Here is a 21,811-nt window from a genome sequence, read left to right on the forward strand (position 1 = left end):
TGGCTTCCTCCAGAAGTGTACAGCCTAGGAGATTTACATTGGTCATCTTTAGATGAATTCGGATCATTAAATTCTTCCCGAGGGACTTCAAATTCAACATGATCACTATGTAAATCACAAACAATTTCTGGCTTAAATTTTACATCGTGACTCAACACCACTTTTCTTTTAGATGGAATCCAAACTCTGAACCCATCTTTGTCATTAACATATCCAACAAGTCGTCCAAACACTGCCTTATCATCAAACTTGGAACGGAATTGTTTGTTAATGTGAACATAGCAGCCTGTACCAAAAATTCTGAGATGATCAAGTCGTCCTACTGGTCGATTAAACCATAGTTCATAAGGGGTTTTATTTTCAACTGAAGATTTTCCAGTACGATTTATTAGGTAGACTGCTGTGTTACATGCCTCTGCCCACAACCCTTTAGGTAATTTACTCGGATTTAGCATTGACCGGGCAGCTTCAACAATGGTCCTATTTTCCCGTTCAGCCACACCATTTTGTTCAGGAGTGTAAGGAGGAGGAATCAGTAGCTCTATTCCCCTGTCTGCAAGCAGTTCACTGACATTCTTATTGTTAAATTCTTTGCCACCATCACATCTAAATTGTTTGACAACATGTCCATTAGTTCGTGCTTCATTTAAAAACTGCTTAAGCACAGTACACACTTCACTTTTGTGTCTTAAAAAGAAAATTCGACGAAATTTACTAAAATCGTCTTTGAAACATACATAATAATGCTTGCCTCCAAAAGATTTCGTGCTCATTGGTCCATTTACATCCGCGTGGATTAATTCACCAGTACTGGTAGCGCGTATTGTTCGTGTTTTGAATGGCAGCCTATGCATCTTTCCAACCGCACAGCCGTCACAAAATTCACTCTTGGCATCTTCCACATTAATGTTCATTCCTTTTAAAATATTCTTCACATGTTGTTTATTCTGATGACCAAACCTTTCATGGTACACTTGCAATGTTTCGGATGAAGTCATCAAACTCATACGATTCATTTTTGCATTTCTAACAACACGCATGTTCAACACATAAAGTCCATTGTCATAACAATATTGCCACTGACTTGTTTTCGGACACAGACATTATTATAACTAAAATTAGTACTGTAGCCTCTGCAGGCAATGGCTCTCACAGAGAACAGATTAGCACTTGCATCAGGGACGTATAAAACATTGTCCATTCTAGCATTGTACCATTTATTGTTTCGTCGGATTTGGATGTAAACTGTTCCTTGACCGTACGCACACATTTTCACATCTTGTTTTCCCAATGAAATTACTTGAGGAACATCAAATTCACTATACGAAACAAAATACTGTTTGTTGGGAGTGATATGATTTGTAGCGCCACTGTCGCAATACCATTTATTTGGGTCACTGTGATTACTGGTACACACACCCATAGCGTATGAAGTAAATGCAGCGTGTTCCCCGTCTCGCTTCTTCTCTTTTCTTTTATTGCTGTCACGAGTGTTCTGTGGACACTCTGCTGCCCAGTGACCTAATTGTTTGCATTTATTACACGGAAACTTCTGTTTTAATTGTGACTTCGTCATCTTTACTTGCTGATTACTTGTTTGCCGTTTTCTTGTTTTAGAAACGACAAAAGCTGCACTTCCATTAACGTCTTGTTCACGCAGTTCAATAGTACAGAGTTTTTCAATCAATAAATTCAAGCTTTGCTTTTCTGTCGGTGTCGTATCCCAGAGATCCTTAAAATTGTCGTAGTCTTTTCCCAGTGTAGACAAAATTCGACCATTTAAGATTCTTTCAGATAGCGTATTTTCTTCATGTTTTGATAATTCATCGTTCAGGTCCACAAATAACTTTTGCAGTTTGGCCACATGTGCACTAATATCTACCGATTCATCACGTTTAACACGGAAAAATGTTTCAATCAACATATTCAAACGCTGATTACTGCTACGTTCAAATCGGGCGCGTAATTTGTCCCAGATTTCTTTAGCATTCTTGCACGTTAAGACGAGTTCTGCAACAGGTTTACTTAGCGCACTTGCTATAAGACTTACTGCCTTTGCGTCGTCCTTGAGCCATTCCACATACGCTTCTTTTTGTTCACTTGTCGCATCTTGCGGCAACTCTACACGTTCACGTGTACCGTTAATAATATCTTCTAGTCCATATGAACGTAGCACCATAGAAATATGCCATTTCCATTTGGCCCAGTCGTCAGGTCCTTCAAGCTTATCAATGCTGACCTTATAATCGCCGCTAGCAGTCATGTTTCTTTACAGACATACGCTCATTTCAAATATTGTTTTAATTAATCTGTGTTGTTTGCCTTTACACGTGTACTGGGCCCATAACCTGATGAAAAATATTATTTAAAGGCAAGAAAACATTTTATTAACTTTGTAATTACACCCTGGATACGAAAAAAAACACATTTACTGTAAGAAAATACACAGAAGTTACACACAAGCCAAGAATAAAGATATTGACAGCAGGGTCATGGAGCAGCACATAAATATAGACGTCAAGGAATTTTTTCTTTTCTTTTAACATTACCTTACAGAAATACCAGGTCCTCATTTATTGTTGAGCACTTTTTAATTTGTTAATAGATGTAGCACCTATGCTGTGTGTGTCTTTGCAAAAGAATGTTCCTGCTGTTGGTATCCTGTTATCTCTATTTCAGACTCCTCAGAAATAGGAATCTGTTATAAGAACAGTTGTGATGGGTATAGTATTGGCAGGTGTGTGTGTGTGTGTGTGTGTGTGTGTGTGTGTGTGTGTGCGCGCGCGCGCGTAATTTTATGAAGTGGTTCATGTTTTAGTTACATCACTGATTATACTTCTTGTGCATGACATACACTTCTTGTAAGCTAGATACATATCATTTTCTTTGCAAGTCATGTACTGAGCGAGGTGGCTAAGCTAGTTTTAATTCACATATGGGAGGAGTGGGGTTAGTGCCCCATCTGGCCATCCTGACTTGGGTTTTCATGGTTTTCCCAGGTTGCTATACTCTTACTGAAATGACCTTGTGATTGACATTTCAGTGAGCCGAGTGGTAGAGACCAGCTGCCACCCAGCGGTAGTTCTTTCTTGAGTGCCACATGCTTGCTGTGTTCTTTGTTATGTAGGTAACTGCAGCACCTTGTGAAGTGTGGCTATCTACAAGTTGGCAACACTGCCGCCCCGCCTCCCCACACCATTGCTCTGTCAGTTACCACAGGGTAATTTTAATTGGATCACAAGGTGAATGCTACACAATTTTCAGAATTTTAGTTCTTTTCTTGTTTTCTATATAATTAAATAGTTAATTAAAAAAGAAAAACAAAACAAAAAACATATGTACGTTTATGCACATTTTTATAAAGTTCATATTTTACAGTTTGCATCTTATACATTTCACAAATTACACATTTACATGTTTGAAAATAATGACCTAAAGAACCAAATAATTATTTGTTTTACTTGTACAAACAGGAAAATTCATTGTTTTATTTCTATTACCTACTTATTTCTAAATTCCATGTTTGTGTTACTTGTAGTATTGTTGTTATTCTGTGATCTGCTACTACGACTGTTGATATTTTTAAAAATATCAGGAATCTGATATATTGATATTTAAAAAAATATCATTATCAACTCTCAATACTTCAAAAAAAAAAAAGTATAGAAATATTGACGGAAGAAATATTGACAAACTACCCTATAAAAGTAAATATACTACTGGTTTTGGAGCTGTATATTTAAGTATTGACTTATTATTAGATATTCTGTACATCAACAAGCTAACAGTCTGCTTATCCCCCTTAGAGCAAGAATTGAAAGGAAAACGATGCACCTTCACGCTTGGCAATAACCACTTTGCTAACAATGGTAACTCCTTGTAAGTGGCACAATGAAAGGTGTTCCATGGGTCTGTCTTTTGCTTTTGTCACATATCGGATTTGTCCAGAACACTTCATGTCGACTTCCCTGTTTTTACATTTCTGCCAACGCCAGTGGCCTAGCAGTTGTAGTATCCAAACTACATGGTGAAGCTAAACGTTGCAGCTTCTGTTGGTATCACCAAGCACCGATCACGTCAGCATTTCCTTTCACACGTCCCCGCGCATTGCAAAGACCAATCTTCAGTCTATGGCAATATCTCAGAAAACTGGCGCACAGACTGAGCCTTATGGGCATCCTTTTGTGTTCCTGCTTCCCACTGCATCAACCTATCTTTGCAGTAGTTGAGTAACCTATTGTTAAGACTGTTGGTGTCTGCATATATAGATTCGTGAACAAGGCAGGCCACCAGAGATTATTGAAGGCATGTGCTATACCTATTGCTACTGCTTATTTTTCATGTATGTCCTGTATTATTTCCAGTATGGAAAAACTAGTAGAAGCCGACCTCGGGGAAGATCAGTTTGGATTCTGTAGAAATATAGGAACACGTGAGACAATATTGACCCTACGACTTATCTTAGAAGCTAGATTAAGGAAAGGCAAACCTACGTTTCTAGCATTTGTAGACTTAGAGAAAGCTTTTGACAATGTTGACTGGAATACTCTCTTTCAAATTCTGAAGGTGGCAGGGGTAAAATACAGGGAGCGAAAGGCTATTTCCAACTTGTACAGAAACCAGATGGCAGTTATAAAGAGTCGAGGAACATGAAAGGGAAGCAGTGATTGGGAAGGGAGTGAGACAGGGTTGTAGCCTCTCCCCGATGTTATTCAATCTGTATATTGAGCAAGCAGTGAAGGAAACAAAAGAAAAATTCGGAGTAGGTATTAAAATCCATGGAGAAAAAATAAAAACTTTGAGGTTTGCCGATGACATTGTAATTCTCTCAGAGACAGCAAAGGACTTGGAAGAGCAGTTGAACGGAATGGATAGTGTCTTGAAAGGAGGATATAAGATGAACATCAACAAAAGTAAAACGAGGATAATGAAACGTAGTCGAATTAAGTCGGGTGTTGCTGAGGGAATTAGATTAGGAAATGAGACACTTAAAGTAGTTAAGGAGTTTTGCTATTTGGGGAGCAAAATAACTGATGATGGTCGAAGTAGAGAGGATATAAAACATAGACTGGCAATGGGAAGGAAAGCGTTTCTGAAGAAGAAAAATTTGTTAACATCGAGTATAGAGTTAAATGTCAGGAAGTCGTTTCTGAAAGTATTTGTATGGAGTGTAGCCATGTATGGAAGTGAAACATGGACGATAAATAGTTTGGACAAGAAGAGAATACAAGCTTTTGAAATGTGGTGCTACAGAAGAATGCTGAAGATTAGATGGGTAGATCACATAACTAATGAGGAGGTATTGAATAGAATTGGGGAAAAGAGACGTTTGTGGCACAACTTGACCAGAAGACAGGATCGGTTGGTAGGACATGTTCTGAGGCATCAAGGGATCACCAATTTAGTATTGGAGGGCAGCGTGGAGGGTAAAAATCGTAGAGGGAGACCAAGAGATGAATACACTAAGCAGATTCAGAAGGATTTAGGTTGCAGTTGTTACTGGGAGATGAAGCAGCTTGCACAGGATAGAGTAGCATGGAGAGCTGCACCAAACCAGTCTCAGGACTGAAGACCACAACAACAACAACAACAACAACAACCTGGTTAACTACATTGTCTATTGAGATTTTTGGTCTAAAACCGTAATCATGCGGACTAAGGTCAGATAGCGTCCTGTGTGACCATAGACGACGGTTGCACAGGAGCCCCTCCTGCACCTTAGCCAAAGTGTTCGAGAGCCAGATGGGCCTGTAATTCTTTGGGTCTGCTGGGCCCCCATCCTCTGATTTTTTTATGATTACTGTATTCACAGTTAGATATAGTGGGAATTAGTGAAGTTCAGTGGCAGGAGGAACAAGACTTTTGGTCAGGTGATTACAGGGTTATAAATACAAAATCAAATAGGGGTAATGCAGGAGTAGGTTTAATAATGAATAAAAAAATAGGAGTGCAGGTTAGCTACTACAAACAGCATAGTGAACGCATTATTGTGGCCAAGATAGACACAAAGCCCATGCCTACTACAGTAGTACAAGTATATATGCCAACTAGCTCTGCAGATGATGAAGAAATAGATGAAATGTATGACGATATAAAAGAAATTATTCAGGTAGTCAAGGGAGACGAAAATTTAATAGTCATGGGTGACTGGAATTCGTCAGTAGGAAAAGGGAGAGAAGGAAACATAGTAGGTGAATATGGATTGGGGGGAAGGAATGAAAGAGGAAGCCGCCTTGTAGAATTTTGCACAGAGCATAACTTAATCATAGCTAACACTTGGTTCAAGAATCATAAAAGAAGGTTGTATACCTGGAAGAATCCTGGAGATACTAAAAGGTATCAGATAGATTATATAATGGTAAGACAGAGATTTAGGAACCAGGTTTTAAATTGTAAGACATTTCCTGGGGCAGATGTGGATTCTGACCACAATCTATTGGTTATGAACTGCAGATTGAAACTGAAGAAACTGCAAAAAGGTGGGAATTTAAGGAGATGGGACCTGAATAAACTGAAAGAACCAGAGGTTGTAGAGAGTTTCAGGGAGAGCATAAGGGAAGAATTGACAGGAATGGGGGAAAGAAATACAGTAGAAGAAGAATGGGTAGCTCTGAGGGATGAAGTAGTGAAGGCAGCAGACGATCAAGTAGGTAAAAAGACGAGGGCTAATAGAAATCCTTGGGTAACAGAAGAAATATTGAATTTAATTGATGAAAGGAGAAAACATAAAAATGCAGTAAATGAAATAGGCAAAAAGGAATACAAACGTCTCAAAAATGATATCGACAGGAAGTGCAAATTGGCTAAGCAGGGATGGCTACAGGACATATGTAAGGATGTAGAGGCTTGTCTCACTAGGGGTAAGATAGATACTGCCTACAGGAAAATTAAAGAGACCTTTGGAGAGAAGAGAACCACTTTTATGGATATCAAGAGCTCAGATGGCAACCCAGTTCTAAGCAAAGAAGGGAAGGCAGAAAGGTGGAAGGAGTATATAGAGGGTTTATACAAGGGCGATGTACTTGAGGACAATATTATGGAAATGGAAGAGGATGTAGATGAAGACGAAATGGGAGATAAGATACTGTGTGAAGAGTTTGACAGAGCACTGAAAGACCTGAGTCGAAACAAGGCCCCGGGAGTAGACAACATTCCATTAGAACTACTGATCGCCTCGGGAGAGCCAGTCACGACAAAACTCTACCATCTGGTGAGCACGATGTATGAGACAGGCGAAATACCCTCAGACTTCAAGAAGAATATAATAATTCCAATCCCAAAGAAAGCAGGTGTTGACAGATGTGAAAATTACCGAACTATCAGTTTAATAAGTCACAGCTGCAAAATACTAACGCGAATTCTTTACAGACGAATGAAAAAACTGGTAGAAACGGACCTCGGGGAAGATCAGTTTGGATTCCGTAGAAATGTTGGAACACGTGAGGCAATACTAACCTTACGACTTACATTAGAAGAAAGATTAAGAAAAGGCAAACCTACGTTTCTAGCATTTGTAGACTTAGAGAAAGCTTTTGACAATGTTAACTGGAATACTCTCTTTCAAATTCTGAAGGTGGCAGGGGTAAAATACAGGGAGCGAAAGGCTATTTACAATTTGTACAGAAACCAGATGGCAGTTATAAGAGTCGAGGGGCATGAAAGGGAAGCAGTGGTTGGGAAAGGAGTGAGACATGGTTGTAGCCTCTCCCCGATGTTATTCAATCTGTATATTGAGCAAGCAGTAAAGGAAACAAAAGAAAAATTCGGAGTAGGTATTAAAATTCATGGAGAAGAAGTAAAAACTTTGAGGTTCGCCGATGACATTGTAATTCTGTCAGAGACAGCAAAGGACTTAGAAGAGCAGCTGAACGGAATGGACAGTGTCTTGAAAGGAGGATATAAGATGAACATCAACAAAAGCAAAACGAGGATAATGGAATGTAGTCAAATTAAGTCGGGTGATGCTGAGGGAATTAGATTAGGAAATGAGACACTTAAAGTAGTTAAGGAGTTTTGCTATTTAGGGAGTAAAATAACTGTTGATGGTCGAAGTAGAGAGGATATAAAATGTAGACTGGCAATGGCAAGGAAATCGTTTCTGAAGAAGAGAAATTTGTTAACATCGAGTATAGATTTAAGTGTCAGGAAGTCGTTTCTGAAAGTATTTGTATGGAGTGTAGCCATGTATGGAAGTGAAACATGGACAATAACTAGTTTGGACAAGAAGAGAATAGAAGCTTTCGAAATGTGGTGCTACAGAAGAATGCTGAAGATAAGGTGGGTAGATCACGTAACTAATGAGGAGGTATTGAATAGGATTGGGGAGAAGAGAAGTTTGTGGCACAACTTGACTAGAAGAAGGGATCGGTTGGTTGGACATGTTTTGAGGCATCAAGGGATCACAAATTTAGCATTGGAGGGCAGTGTGGAGGGTAAAAATCGTAGAGGGAGACCAAGAGATGAATACACTAAGCAGATTCAGAAGGATGTAGGTTGCAGTAGGTACTGGGAGATGAAGAAGCTTGCACAGGATAGAATAGCATGGAGAGCTGCATCAAACCAGTCTCAGGACTGATGTCCACAACAACAACACATACTGCATTCACTGTTTTCCACATGGCAGTGCTTCATTTAGTGCTCTGTTACAAAGGGGCTGACATGTGCAACAGTATTTTTAGTGTTTTCTGGATGTATGCCAACTGGACTGCGAGTCTTCTTATTCTTTGTTTTATTGGTAACACTACCTCTTCCTGGGCAAATGGGACCGTAACGGAGCCATTTGTGTAGGTGTCCTCCATTTGTCATCGTAAGTCCGTGTGATGTTGCTGGTCATTCGCTTTTTCATCATCAGGAATTGTGTTCAGCAAGTTCTCTGCTGAACACCTCCAGCCCCTTAAGTAGTGCCACCTATGTGTCTAAAAGTTGACTGTACTGTCAGCATCTTTACCTTACCTATTAGAAGTGTAAACAGTTTTGTAGCTGAAATTTGAAAAAATTGTTCCAGTGATTCTGTCTGGTCTTGTATAATTTGTTTTTTATTTTTGCTTCGCATCACGGTATAGTTCCAATCTTACACCCCCCTCTCTTGTGCCTGTTTTTGCGTTTTGGAAATGTTTCCTTTTGTCTCTAGCGCCTGCCCTTCGTTTATTAACTTAGTGAACCAGGAGAGTTTCTGTTTCAGTGCATGGTCGGTCTTTGGGATAGTTACTTGTTGTGCTTTTTGAAGCAGATCCGTCAGAATGTCAGCTTTATAGTCCATGCTACCATTGACAGTATGGAGGGAAAATTCTTCAACCACATCCCTAATTTTTGCCAGTCAGCCTTGCTTAGAAGAAAATGTTGTTTTTGTTGATGTGAAGTTTTCTGTGTTCGTGTTTGTGTATGTTTGGTTTGGTTTTCTTTTGCTTTAAGGCACAAAAACAACTGGGGTCACTTGCACCCAAGTCAAAACTATAGAACATGAAGACAGAGAGGAGTTAAAAAACGACTACACATCAGTTCTAATTGACATAAGAGAAGACAGCTAAAAACAAGGACATGGAGAAAGGGCTAAAAAAGACACCATACAGAAACAAGAGGTCCAAAACTAAAAATTAAATGGCCTTCGCCATATTGCTTTGTTGGATAAAAAGTAAAACGTGGTCGACAGCCTGTACATCATTTGTGAAAATGGCCAATAACTCAGACAGCAACCTAAAGTGAGAATGTAAACAGTTAAAAAATGGGCATTCCTTCAGCAAGTGGCGGACAGTTAAAACCTGGGTGCAATGTGTAGGAAGTGGTGGAATAGCGCCACTTATCAAATGACGATGGCTGCAAAAGGCCCTATGTCATATGAATACTGTGCACACATGGATATGATAATCCAAAATTCTCATCCATGCATAGCTCCAGCTGTGGTTACATGTCCAGAACAAAGCTGTGTTACTTTTCTGACTGTGTAATTTATGTTCACTATTACAATTTCAGCCTTTGCATTTTAGGACCTGGTAACTGTTACGAGATGTTTGGGAAGGCCTGGAAGTCTCGTGCGACGCGTATATGGCTCTTGGAGACAGATCGTATCTGCCTGTACTTCATTCACAACTCTGCCCAGTTCCACTCCAACCAAAGTGCTCCTATTGCAGTTTAGTTGTAAGATCTTCACAGTGGGGGGTTTCTAGTACAGGCCACTTACGTGTTGTCTCTTTAGCATCATAATAAATTTGCCCATTTGCCCTGATAAAGACCTTATAAACTTTGTCTGTGTTCAAACCTTCACCTCTTTATGCACACGCTTGTCCTAAGAGTCCGCAGAGCTGGCAGATTCTCCATCCTAAGTATCATTTTGTCGGTGTGCTCTGTTGTAGGGAAACAGCTGGCAGGTTCTCGGTCCTAAATACAATTCCATGGTACGTTTCCCTTATCCTCCAAATAATCTGTTTTGCTCCCCCTCTGTTCTGCAGAGCTTTCCACACTTTGCTTCTACGTACACTATCCTACACTTTTTCATTGTCCAGGAAGATCTATTCCATATTCACAGTGCTGTTCCTGCAGCTGTCTTACAGCAAAAATTAGATCCACCGTGGACCTTCCTGTTCCGAAGCCATGTTGCTCTTCTCTCTTTCTTCCTTCTAATTTTGTCCAAATTCGTGCTTCCAAAATTTTCTCAAAAGTCTTTGCACAATGACTCATCAATGTAATCCCCCAATAGTTCTTGCATTGTTTTTTATTTCCCTTCTTAAAGATTGGGACAATTATTCCGTTCTTCCAGTCTTCTGGGATCATCTTCTGTCTCCACACAATTTTCATTACTTGATATAGCCATTGTATCCCTACCTCTCCTGCTGCTCTCACCATCTCTACACTTAGCTCATCCAGAACTGGTGACTTCCCTCCCTTCATCTTCCTCAATGCCTCTTCCACTGTAACTATTAATTAGTGGGAAAAAAATTAAGGAGACAGATGGCAAAACAAGAGGGGAATTATGCGAGCTTCGTTCATCACATCACCCCCTCATTGGACTGACCAGATAGATATTGCTAATAACTAAATGGGCAATTCAATGACCACAATCGGGTTTAAAATGTACACACAAAAAAATTAATACATAAAAAATCTTATCAAAACTACAGTACATATGTTTTTTTTTCAAATTTATACTTATGTAAACTGGCCATATAAAAATCCCCATACAAAATAATTACATACAGATCACAACAACTGAAGTTACAAAACAATTACCGATTTTGCCCTATAATGAAAGATACTAACTAACAACAGTCAAAATAAATTAGAAAATCAATTACATACATAAAACTAAGAACAAAATTAGATCTGGTGTTATATTCTTCAAAACTGAGGGCCAACCTTTCTCTTTTCTGAAAATTTGGATTATATTCACGTATGTTAATGGTAAATAGTTAAAAGTGAAAAAATGAATTTAAGGAGGCAGATGGCAAAACAAGAGGGGAATTCAAATCATCCCAGCTTGCTTCGTCAAAAGCAGTCTGGAAAATTTCCCTATTTTCTAACCTACTTATGCATAATCTACCCACCAATCGGCAGCACAAAACACACACACACACACACACACACACACACACACAAAAGACTGTTGTGATTGGCAAGCTTTCGGAGCCAGTGGCTCCTTCTTCAGGCAGAAGGGTTAAAGTGTTCTGCCACCACTTGGGGAGTAGATTTTTTATCCATCTAATTAAATAATTTATATAATAGAGGGAAACATTCCACGTGGGAAAAATATATCTAAAAACAAAGATGATGTGACTTACCGAACGAAAGCGCTGGCAGGTCGATAGACACACAAACAAACACAAACACACACACAAAATTCAAGCTTTCGCAACAAACTGTTGCCTCATCAGGAAAGAGGGAAGGAGAGGGAAAGACGAGAGGATGTGGGTTTTAAGGGAGAGGGTAAGGAGTCATTCCAATCCCGGGAGCGGAAAGACTTACCTTAGGGGGAAAATAGGACGGGTATACACTCGCACAACACACACACACACACACATATCCATCCACACATATACAGACACAAGCAGACATATTTAAAGACAAAGAGTTTGGGCAAAGATGTCAGTTGAGGCGGAAGTGAAGAGGCGAAGATGATGTTGAATGACAGGTGAGGTATGAGTGGCGGCAACTTGAAATTAGTGGAGATTGAGGCCTGGTGGGTAACGGGAAGAGAGGATATATTGAAGAGCAAGTTCCCATCTCCGGAGTTCGGATAGGTTGGTGTTGGTGGGAAGTATCCAGATAACCCGGACGGTGTAACACTGTGCCAAGATGTGATGGCCGTGCACCAAGGCATGTTTAGCCACAGGGTGATCCTCATTACCAACAAACACTGTCTGCCTATGTCCATTCATGTGAATGGACAGTTTGTTGCTGGTCATTCCCACATAGAATGCATCACAGTGTAGGCAGGTCAGTTGCTAAATCACGTGGGTGCTTTCACATGTGGCTCTGCCTTTGATCGTGTACACCCTCCGGGTTACAGGACTGGAGTGGGTGGTGGTGGGAGGGTGCATGGGACAGGTTTTACACCGGGGGCGGTTACAAGGATAGGAGCCAGAGGGTAGGGAATGTGGTTTGGGGATTTCATAGGGATGAACAAACAGGTTACGAAGGTTAGGTGGACGGCGGAAAGACACTCTTGGTGGAGTGGGGAGGATTTCATGAAGGATGGATCTCATTTCAGGGCAGGATTTGAGGAAGTCGTATCCCTGCTGGAGAGCCACATTCACAGTCTGGTCCAGTCCCGGAAAGTATTCTGTCACAAGTGGGGCACTTTTGTGGTTCTTCTGTGGGGGATTCTGGGTTCGAGGGGACGAGGAAGTGGCTCTGATTATTTGCTTCTGTACCAGGTCGGGAGGGTAGTTGCGAGATGCTAAAGCTGTTGTCAGGTTGTTGGTGTAATGGTTCAGGGATTCCGGACTGGAGCAGATTCGTTTGCCACGAAGACCTAGGCTGTAGGGAAGGGACCGTTTGATGTGGAATGGGTGGCAGCTGTCATAATGGAGGTACTGTTGCTTGTTGGTAGGTTTGATGTGGACGGACGTGTGAAGCTGGCCATTGGACAGGTGGAGGTCAACGTCAAGGAAAGTGGCATGGGATTTGGAGTAGGACCAGGTGAATCTGATGGAACCAAAGGAGTTGAGGTTGGAGAGGGCAGAGCCACATGTGAAAGCACCCACGTGATTTACCAACTGACCTGCCTACACTGTGATGCATTCTATGTGGGAATGACCAGCAACAAACTGTCCATTCGCATGAATGGACACAGTCAGACAGTGTTTGTTGGTAATGAGGATCACCCTGTGGCTAAACATGCCTTGGTGCACGGCCATCACATCTTGGCACAGTGTTACACCGTCCGGGTTATCTGGATACTTCCCACCAACACCAACCTATCCGAACTCCGGAGATGGGAACTTGCTCTTCAATATATCCTCTCTTCCCGTTACCCACCAGGCCTCAATCTCCGCTAATTTCAAGTTGCCGCCACTCATACCTCCCCTGTCATTCAACATCATCTTTGCCTCTTCACTTCTGCCTCGACTGACATCTTTGCCCAAACTCTTTGTCTTTAAATATGTCTGCTTGTGTCTGTATATGTGTGGATGGATATGTGTGTGTGTGTGTGTGCGAGTGTATACCCGTCCTTTTTTCCCCCTAAGGTAAGTCTTTCCGCTCCCGGGATTGGAATGACTCCTTACCCTCTCCCTTAAAACCCACATCCTCTCGTCTTTCCCTCTCCTTCCCTCTTTCCTGATGAGGCAACAGTTTGTTGCGAAAGCTTGAATTTTGTGTGTGTGTTTGTGTTTGTTTGTGTGTCTATCGACCTGCCAGCGCTTTCGTTCGGTAAGTCACATCATCTTTGTTTTTAGATATAATTAAATAATTTATATCTAAAAACAAAGGCGATGTGACTTACCAAACGAAAGCGCTGGCACGTCGATAGACACACAAACAAACACAAACATACACACAAAATACTAGCTTTCGCAACCAACGGTTGCTTCGTCAGGAAAGAGGGAAGGAGAGGGAAAGACGAAAGGATTTGGGTTTTAAGGGAGAGGGTAAGGAGTCATTCCAATCCCGGGTTTCCGCTCCCGGGATTGGAATGACTCCTTACCCTCTCCCTTAAAACCCAAATCCTTTCGTCTTTCCCTCTCCTTCCCTCTTTCCTGACGAAGCAACCGTTGGTTGCGAATGCTAGTATTTTGTGTGTATGTTTGTTTGTCTATTGACGTGCCAGCGCTTTCGTTTGGTAAGTCACATCATCTTTGTTTTTAGATATATTTTTCCCATGTGGAATCTTTCCCTCTATTAATTCATATCATTAATTAAATAATTTTATCAATAATTGATTGTTTTCACTGTTATCTACTTATGCATAAGTTACTCTCAAAATTGCCATAATCAATTCATTATGATTGTGTTGTTTGGGGTTTCTGGGTGTGTCCTGTGAAACATCCTGAGATTTGTCTTCCTCTATTGTTTGTGTACACTGGGAATTGCATATGGATGAAGTATTTTTAACTGTATTACTGGGTAGATTGTTTGTATTTAACATTCTACTTTCAATATCTCTTTTTTTAATGCTATTTGCCTATTTCAAAGTTATTTGGCAACTGAGTCTTTTCTTTGTGGCTATTTTCACTGTGCGTCCATGCCGTGTGTGCTGCTACCATATGTAAAACATATGGGCTTTATGTAAGGTCTGCAATTACTAGAATCATATTCTGAATGTAATTTTAATGCTGTGTTTTGACCTAGCGAACTGTCAACAGGTGTTGTATCTTTTCATGTTTCTTGTACTGGTGTGTCAAAATGTATAACTGTTCCTTATTTTTCAGTGCTGTGAAATGAATATGTATTGGTCTCAGTGAGGTGCCCTATTTATCCTTTTGTGTTTGTTTTCTGACTGTTTTGTTACATTGCCCACTACATTGGTAGAAAATGTCCTCTTCCAGCTCTTCCTCTTGTAGCAGAAGTTTGGTCTGGAAGATTGTCCACTGGATCATTTTGCATTTTATCTGCCTTCCTATGGAGTACTCAACAGCTCCCTGCACACACCTCATCTGAGTAATCAGTGATGTTAAAATATCTTTGCCATAATTATGTCAGTTTGCAGTGATGTAAGTGTGTTTGTTTCTAGCTCTGTTAATTGTGCAATACCCACATGTTGTTGCTAAGTGACCGCACACCACCAATCTCTCATTTTAGTTGATGGTTACTTATGTTTTCACTTGCATGTATTGTTTCTTTGCACATCTACATCCACCTGTAAGGAGGGCTTCAGTGTCTGACCATTGCAGTTGTGCTTCTTCTTAGTGAACGTTGTCAATAATGTCATATTCGATGTGCTCTAATTGCCTGTCGTACAATTTCTTGTAGATAGGGCAGTCACGTCCCCCTGCCATATCACAGGTCCTGTTCCCGTAATTTCATGGTATACATCCAACTGTGGCTTCCTCTCAGCATTCTAACTTCTTGTGGCTGGCTTTGCACATTTTTCACATACAGGTTCTTTATTGCAACATTTTGGTGGGTGACCTAGGGCTCAGCAACTGAAACATTTCTGAACAGCCACAAAATCTTTGATGTGTAAAGAGTAGAACTCAACATAAAATTTTTCCTTTGCAGCAGAAAAAAACGAACCCTTGAAGTGACTTCCAGGATGTTATTAACTGCTCATTTACCTTCTGAGCCTGTTTTGGACTTTATTTTGACTTCCTTGTAGAACTCCTCCTTAGAGAAGTGCTCACTTAAACTGATGTCATATAGTTACTCCAGGAAGTCCTGATCAGATAGAGTAGTTCCAACTTGATACACTGCGAGGGGAGGTCAGAATTTCCTCGGCTCTTCACATCTAATATCTTTTAGTTGGGCTGTCTTTTCTATGATTTTCCTTTTATCTGCTTGTGTTTCTATTTCTAAGATGACTTTGTTTGTTGTGGATCTGACTGCTTTTATTTTTACTGTGTCTTGTGTGGGATTGATTGGCGTTGTGATTGTTTTCCAATTTGAAGAAGAGAACACTCGACTGTTTTGATTTAGATTGCTGTATGCGTTCTTCTACTCTGCTCTTCAGCTTTGAAGCTGAGCCAGCGGCCGCAACTGTGGCAAAGGACAGTGGAGTTGACTTACTTTCTGTTCTTAATCTTCGACTTTCTGATTTGAGATAAGTTATTTCTGATTCCAGATGGTGCATTCATTCTCGTCTGGTGCATTGCCATTAGTTAATTCTTTATATAACCGATGACTTTTTTTTTTCTTAACTCCTCATTCTGCTCTTCTAGTTTTGCTCGAGTGATGACAAGTGTCCAAATTTTGTTTCTCCCTGTTGCTGGTATAACTGTTAAGGTTCTTTTATGCCTCAGTTCATTTTGAAGCTCCATAAGAATATCGTCAAGTATGGTGATCTTTTCCACAGTCAATGCAGCCGAAGATGTTACCAACGATGCCGTTTCATAAAGGTACTTCATTTTATAGCCCCTGTTTTTCTACCGCTTAGTGTACTGTCATTTTGTTTTCCTTCTGAAATAACGTTGATTACTATTTTTGGTGATCACTGTCGCTACATGGACTAGTGGTGGCTGCCACCAGCAGAGAGCGAGTAGTTTTCTCCAGTACCCATGATTTCACATGGATATGGAGACAGCGCAATCAGATAGGCACAATGTGCGCATCCCAAATTCTTCAGTGTGAGGTATTCGGAGCAAAAATCACTTCTATTTTTCTAAAATATAGTCAGTTTCTAGTCTCTTTGGCTGTAGGGTAAAACAGAAAAAACAGGGCAAAAATGTCACATGCCGGTTGAATGATGTTACTCAGTCCTGATTCTACTTTGCTTGGTGCTACTCACATACAGACGCCATTGATGCTGACGCGTCTGCTGTTTCTGCTATCGCTGACGTCACATGCCACCTCCACTGCTGAAGCTGTTGTCTCAGGTGGCCGGTGGTGTGTCAGCTGATACCGTTGCTGCCGCTGCTGCTGATGTAAGCCACGCTGACATTTTGCAAACCGACACAGTGCTCACAACCCAGGCCGCTGAGTAACAACGTTACACAGATACGAAATCATGAAGAGTATTTACACATCTTTAACAATTACAGTATCAACCGCATAGACTGCACTCACTGACAGTGGCATCAATGCAAACAAAGCACAGAGCGGACGTCAATGCACCACTGACACGGCGGCCATTGTGTGTGTGTGTGTGTGTGTGTGTGTGTGTGTGTGTGTGTGTGTGTGTGTGTGTGTGTGTGTGTTAAGTTTCTGGTATGTCCTATAGGCCTATGATGTGCCGAATGGTCAAAGGGTGAATAAATAAATAAATAAACATTTGAAACTATCTAAATCTGGTGGTATACTTTTCAGTTATGAATTAATGGCTTAAAACAGCACCAATACTCGTTAATATTGAAATCAATATTTCACTGAATAAGAGAGTCTACATGAAAATTCAAGGAAAATTTGTCATGCACAGCAAAATCAGTGTGAAGAATGTCAGAGTTGTACCATGCACAAAACTATACAACGTCTTATTTAAAAAAGTTATACATTTTATGTTTGGAGGTATGGTGATTGCTATTACCACTACACAGTTACGGAAAGTGGTTAATAATTTTGAAATTTCAAACTTGTCCAGTGACTGGTTGAATAAAACTATATTGAATGAAACCTATAGCCTGCAGCAGCAACTTGCAATTTCAGAATGACTGAAAGGTCTTATTGAGACCACAATAAACTTAAAAATACGCAGGTGGGCTTGACCACCACTAGATTAAAATCAAACTTTCAGTATAAGCCAAACATCCAAAATAGCACAGCACTCCATACACAACAAACCAGACTGCCCGTTTACATCAGAAGTTAGGAGATGAAAACAATTTAAATTAGAAAATATAAAACTTGAACAACGTTTTTTATTCTATAAGTGACTACAATGACCATTCACTTTTTGATGTTATGTATATATTAATCCAAAACTGAAAATACCCTCATTCACTCATCATCATTTTCATTATGTTTACATATTTAACAGCTGTTGTCTGATGATCATCTAATAGTTTATTCACCTTGGAACATTTTTTTTACATGTCATTCGTGTAAATATTTACATATAATGCTATCAAAACATGAGGTGCATAAAATGTTATGATATTTACATCAATGACACATCATTACATATAGCATGAAAATTACATATGCAGGAACCTTTTACCCAACAATTTGTTTCAACTTAGTATGACAGTAATTTGTCAGAACTTTTACGTCACTAAGTCTGATTCCTCATACTCTTTTATGGAGTAGTATGCTTTCGTCCTAAACCACTCCTCTAAACCAATTTCAAATATACTGTAGTAAACAGAATGGGCATCTTTTGGAAGTCTATTGAAAAATCTGGTACCTAGATATTTGTAGCTGTTGTAGCTTAAGTAGCCTACTGTTGGGCTTAGCAATTAATTATCGGGTTCTTGGGTTGTGTTCATGTACAGACATCTTAAGGTTAAAATTATTTAAATTCTCTCTGATACTTAGAAGGCAGCTTTACATACAGAGTCCAGGGACTGTCATAATACTGAACTCTTTCTAGTTATCTTCAGAAGATTCTCTCTTACTTCCTTCCTTCCTTTTTTTCTGAGCACAATTTTTCTGTGTAGCTCGCCCAACTGAGCTTCTGATTTATGTAGAAACCTAACAGTTTAATTATTTTGTAATCTTCATTGCAGACACTTAAAGTGAAAACAATGTCTTTAGTATTACTATTAATTTGCAAACAATTTGCCTGTTAGCAATTAGTGCATCAACCTGTATGATTAGTGTTGTCTCATCTGCATACAACATGGGAAGAATGATGGTAAATCATTGTGTGTACACTGAACAAGAATGGAGCCAGTACCCAGCCCTGTGGAATGCCTTTTGTAGCAGGTAATGAGCCTGATCTTTGGTTGTTTATAACCGCCATCTGCCCTCTGTTGCTTAGGTATGACTCAATAAGGTGAAGATCATACTCTCAAACTCTGTAGTACTGGAGCTTTTTGATAAGTATACTATGAGTAGGTATTAAAATCCATGGAGAAGAAATAAAAACTTCGAGGTTCGCTGATGACATTGTAATTCTGTCAGAGACAGCAAAGGACTTGGAAGAACAGTTGAACGGAATGGACAGTGTCTTGAAAGGAGGATATAAGATGAACTTCAACAAAAGCAAAACGAGGATAATGGAATGTAGTCGAATTAAGTAGGGTGATGCTGAGGGAATTAGATTAGGAAATGAGACACTTAAAGTTGTAGAGGAGTTTTGCTATTTGGGGAAGTAGAGAGGATATAAAATGTAGACTGGCAATGGCAAGGAAAGCGTTTCTGACGAAGAGAAATTTGTTAACATCAAGTATAGATTTAAGTGTTAGGAAGTTGTTTCTGAAAGTATTTGTATGAGTATAGCCATGTATGGAAATGAAACATGGACGATAAACAGTTTAGACAAGAAGAGAATAGAAGCTTTCAAAATGTGGTTCTACAGAAGAATGCTGAAGATTAGATGGGTAGATCACATAACTAATGAGGTGGTATTGAACAGAATTGGGGAGAAGAGGAGTTTGTGGCACAACTTGACAAGAAGAAGGGACCAGTTGGTAGGACATATTCTGAGGCATCGAGGGATCACAAATTTAGCATTGGAGGGCAGCGAGGAGGGTAAAAATCGTAGAGGGAGACCAAGAGATGAATACACTAAGCAGATTCAGAAGGATGTAGGTTGAAGTAAGTACTGGGAGATGAAGAAGCTTGCACAGGATAGAGTAGCATGGAGAGCTGCATCAAACCAGTCTCAGGACTGAAGACCACAACAACAATAACAACTATGTAGGGCACAGAATCAAAAGCTTCTGGCAAATCCAGAAGAGTTGCACCGGTTGTTTTCTTACTCTCAAAGGAATCATACACTTTTGTGATGATGGTCTCAACAGCTTTGACAGTGCAGAAAAGGTCTGAAACCATCCTGTGCGGAGCTAAGCACATTATTTTGCTCGAAGTGCAGGTTCATCTGTTGGTGCATACAATATTCTATAATTTTTTACATGAGTGGTATGAACGAGATCGGACAATAATTATCAGGGGATGTTGATGTAAAACTATTACCAAATTAAAGTGTGTGGAAAACAATTTGCTGCTTACAGAATACAAGAGTACAGGCATATGAGGAACAGACTATGATTATGTAATTATACAGGCATGTGCACAACACATATAAATTGCTATATTTAGTTTATTTAGTTTCATGTTCCATGGATCATTTGCATTACTTATTGAAATGATGTGGAACGAGTCATTTTACATTCACATTATACATTCATAGCAAAACTGAAACTACTGCCAAAAAAGGAAATCTGGAAGACATTTCAAATTATAGGCCAATAGCCCTACTGTCTCTATTTTCAAAAATTTTAGACAAATGGCTCTGAGCACTATGCGACTTAACTTCTGAGGTCATCAGTTGTCTAGAACTTAGAACTAATTAAACCTAACTTACCTAAGGACATCACACACATCCATGCCCGAGGCAGGATTCGAACTTGCGACCGGAGCGGTCGCTCGGCTCCAGACTGTAGCTCCTAGAACCGCACGGCCACTCTGGCCGGCCAAAAATTTTAGAAAATGTTTTTATATGAGATTGTCTGATTTCCTAAATAAACATAAAACTCTCTCTCGCTCACAGCGTGGTTTCAGAAAAGGCTATACAAATGAGAGTGCAATACTTGAATTTCTTAAAGAAATCTATGCTAAACTGGATAAGAGCAATTTTGTGACAGGCATATGTCTTGATTTATCCAAAGCTTTCGACATCATTGACCATAATAATCTACGCTTGACCACTTAGGAATTAGAGGTATATCCAATGAGTGACTCAGGACATACCTATGTGGATGCAAGCAGGTGGTTGAAGTGCAATATACTGACCGTAAAAAAATCAGCTACTACTACTTAGGTTATGAAAACGTGAAATATGGTGTCCCTCAAGGATCAGTATTAGAATCCATTCTGCTTCTCCTCTATGTCAATGACCTTATATACAGCAAGTACTGCCAAACTACCCTCCAACCCTTATTAGTGGGAAAACAGAAGAAAAACTAAGAGACTCTGCTATCCAAACAATGAACAGCATAGAACAGAAGTTCAGCTATAATAAGCTAATTATAAACAAAGAAAAGACAGTACGCCTAACACTGAACTTCTACAATCCAAAAAGAAGGCACCAGCCAAATATACAAACAGAACTAAGGGTCAGAGTTCTTGATGGCTCCACAAGAACACAAAATGTGAGATACACACTGAATATTTGCAAAGAGAACTAAGAAAAACCTGATACATAATGGGGATCTTAAAAAGTTGTTGCAGCAAAGACAGCCTGTTAAATGTGTACTACTTCTATGTACAGTCTGTAATTAAGTATGGCATAATCTTCTGGGTAATGCAACAACAAAGGAAATCATGCAGAGCCATATTTTTTTTTTAAAAAAAGTCAATTCTTCCTCTTCCTTGCATTTTTTTCTACGAAATGTCAGTTTTTGTAAAACAATATATTGATAGACACCCAGATATCTTATTAAAAATGAAGATAAACATGCACACAATAAAGACAAAAATCTGATCTTCATATGAAGCAGATGAGAACATCACTGTGCCAATAAGGCACTCTACATACTAGTACAAAAATTTACAATGATCCACCAGACCAATAAGTAAACACAGTAGTTTTGAGGCTGAACTAAAGGCCTATTTAATTGTTCATTGC

The 21,811-nt window shown here is 39.7% G+C and overlaps 1 protein-coding gene across 3 annotated transcripts in view; it reads right to left on the reverse strand.

The window, feature by feature from the left end:
- The window catches only part of LOC126198438 (phosphomevalonate kinase), a 71,987-nt gene that overhangs the window by 48,960 nt on the left and 1,216 nt on the right, over positions 1 to 21,811 (reverse strand). The window contains exon 2 of one of the 3 annotated variants that reach the window (XM_049934757.1): positions 20,549 to 20,649. The exons of the other annotated variants lie outside the window; for them this stretch is intronic. Within the exon in view, the coding sequence (XP_049790714.1) occupies positions 20,549 to 20,571 (23 nt within the window). The 5' untranslated portion in view covers positions 20,572 to 20,649. The remainder of the gene's footprint in view (positions 1 to 20,548; positions 20,650 to 21,811) is intronic. 3 annotated transcript variants of the gene reach the window in all.

This window comes from Schistocerca nitens, chromosome 8 (assembly GCF_023898315.1).
Source record: "Schistocerca nitens isolate TAMUIC-IGC-003100 chromosome 8, iqSchNite1.1, whole genome shotgun sequence".
Classification (NCBI taxonomy): domain Eukaryota; kingdom Metazoa; phylum Arthropoda; class Insecta; order Orthoptera; family Acrididae; genus Schistocerca; species Schistocerca nitens.